General features: G+C 45.3%; 1 protein-coding gene across 3 annotated transcripts in view; it reads left to right on the forward strand.

The window, feature by feature from the left end:
* The first annotated feature begins 6 nt into the window (after nt 1-6).
* BBOF1 (basal body orientation factor 1) overlaps nt 7-2,089 on the forward strand; it is a 49,623-nt gene continuing 47,540 nt past the window's right edge. For all 3 annotated transcript variants that reach the window (XM_005883556.2, XM_014531176.1, XM_014531178.1), the window contains exon 1: nt 7-154. In XM_005883556.2, the coding sequence (XP_005883618.2) occupies nt 96-154 (59 nt within the window). In that variant the 5' untranslated portion in view covers nt 7-95. The remainder of the gene's footprint in view (nt 155-2,089) is intronic.

Genomic DNA, 2,089 nt, shown 5'->3' on the forward strand with positions numbered 1-2,089 from the left:
GTTACCGGCGGGGCGTGCTGGTTCCTTAGAGACCGAACCCGGGCTGGGCGGCGGCGGAGAAACCGCCGAGACAGCCCGCCCTTGGAGAAGCCAAGATGCCGATTAGGGGCAAGAGGAAAGGCAAGAACAAAGACAAAGACAAGCTTCTTAAGAAGTAAGGAGAACCCACGCTGGGGTCCTCTCCCGGGATTCGGGCCCGGGGGCCGCAGGGGTTGGCTGACTGGCACCTGGCCGCCCGCTCTCCTGGACTTTTCTCTCGCTCTCCCGGATTCTGAAGACAGTTCCCATTGTTCAGAGATTCCCAAATGCATGCCCGACTTGACTGCTTCAGCTTAGCCACTAGGATGAGATTTGGGACCCTGACGTCATTTAGACACAGCCCCTACCTATGTGTAATGCATTAACGATGGAGGCAGACAGGTTCCCAAAAAATAGACCAAATGAAATAGGTGCTTGTGGAGGAACAAAGAGCTGAGAATGAGGAGGAAGAGGTCTGACACGAGAAGTGAAAGCCAGGATAACATTTATTGGGATATTGGAGGTCCTCTACACCAGCGCTGTCCAATAGGGTAGTCACTGGTCATTGTGGCTACATTAAAATTAAATTAACAATTCAGATCCTCAATTGTACTAGCCACATTTCATAACCTCAGTGGGCACATGTTGCTAGCGGTAACTGTATTGGACAGCCCAGACATCTAACATTTTCATCATTACAGAGAGTTGTATTAGACAGCAGTACTCTAGATGAGCGGTTCTTAACCCAGGGTGATTTTGCCTTCCAGGGCACATTTGGCAATATCCCTGGAGACATTTTTGATTGTCACATCTGGGAATGTGTGCTATTGGCATTTAGAGATGAGTAGAGATGCTGTTTTACATCCTGCAATGCACTGGACAACCCCCTCACCCCCCACCCCAAAGAATCATTTAGCTCAGAATGGCCGCAGCGCCAGGGTTGGGAAACCCTGCTCAAGACTATAAACTTCTCTACAATAGGCACTGAGCATTATTCACCATATCTCCGGCACCTAGCAGAGAGCCTGGCACACAGCAGATGCTTATTATTTGTTCAATAAATAAATTAAGGTATCTGCCTGTGTATGCTTCAACTTAGATGTTTATTCCACAAGAACTGTGCTCTGGGTTCATTCTTTCTTGATCCTAGTCTGAGATCTCTCTACTGTGTGGTTGAGATGATCTTGAACATCTAAAGGATCTCTCTCAATGATTGAAGCAGTTCCTTGGGTCTTCTAGGGATTCCTTTTGGTTCAAAGGAAAGAGTAAAGGATTTGACCAAATTGGCTAATTGTTCAGATTTCTCCAAAATGATCAGAAATAACTGTAGCATTAATCCTTTCCAGGTTTGGAGCTGCTGCTAATTGTCACTTAACCTATTAGGTGGCCCTGGTAGTTACCAGACACATTGGAGTCATACATGGTGTCCAACAATACTATATATGGGACTATAAGAGAATCCCCAAACTTGTAAAGTTTGTGAAGTTACTTGTTTAAGAGAGTAATAAATGCTCAGTACAGAAAGTTTAGGAAACATGGAAAGTCAAAATAGAATATAAAAATCACCTGTAATTCATCATCCAAATATAACCACTACTATTATTTGGGGATATTCTTTTATCTTTTGGAAATGATAGCCTAGTGTACATACTTATTTGTAACTTTCCCCATTTATTAATATAAGTATTCTTCTACAGTGTGACTTTTAAAAAAAACACCACATAACTGCATAGTTAGTCTAGCACTTTTAAAAAGTGCTAAGGGCGGGAGAAACCAAGATGGCGGCATAGGTAAAAACCGGAAATTGCTACCTCACACAATTATCCAGAACCACAGGAAGGCTGGCTGAGTGGAAATTCTACAACTAGAAGGAAAGAGAAAAGCACTGAGACTCAGAGGAGGTGCGGAGGCCCATGCCGAAAGGGCTGGCAACTGAGGACACGGTGCACATGGAAAGGGCTGGCAGCTGAGGACGCGGTTGTCTTTTTCAATCGGGAGGGAGTCTCAAGCTCCCGACTGCTCTGAACTCCAGTTCCGGGCTAGTCTCTGGGGACCCAGACTCATACGGGGA

The sequence above is a fragment of the Myotis brandtii genome, unplaced genomic scaffold (assembly GCF_000412655.1).
Source record: "Myotis brandtii unplaced genomic scaffold, ASM41265v1 scaffold793, whole genome shotgun sequence".
In the NCBI taxonomy this organism is placed as follows: Eukaryota; Metazoa; Chordata; class Mammalia; order Chiroptera; family Vespertilionidae; genus Myotis; species Myotis brandtii.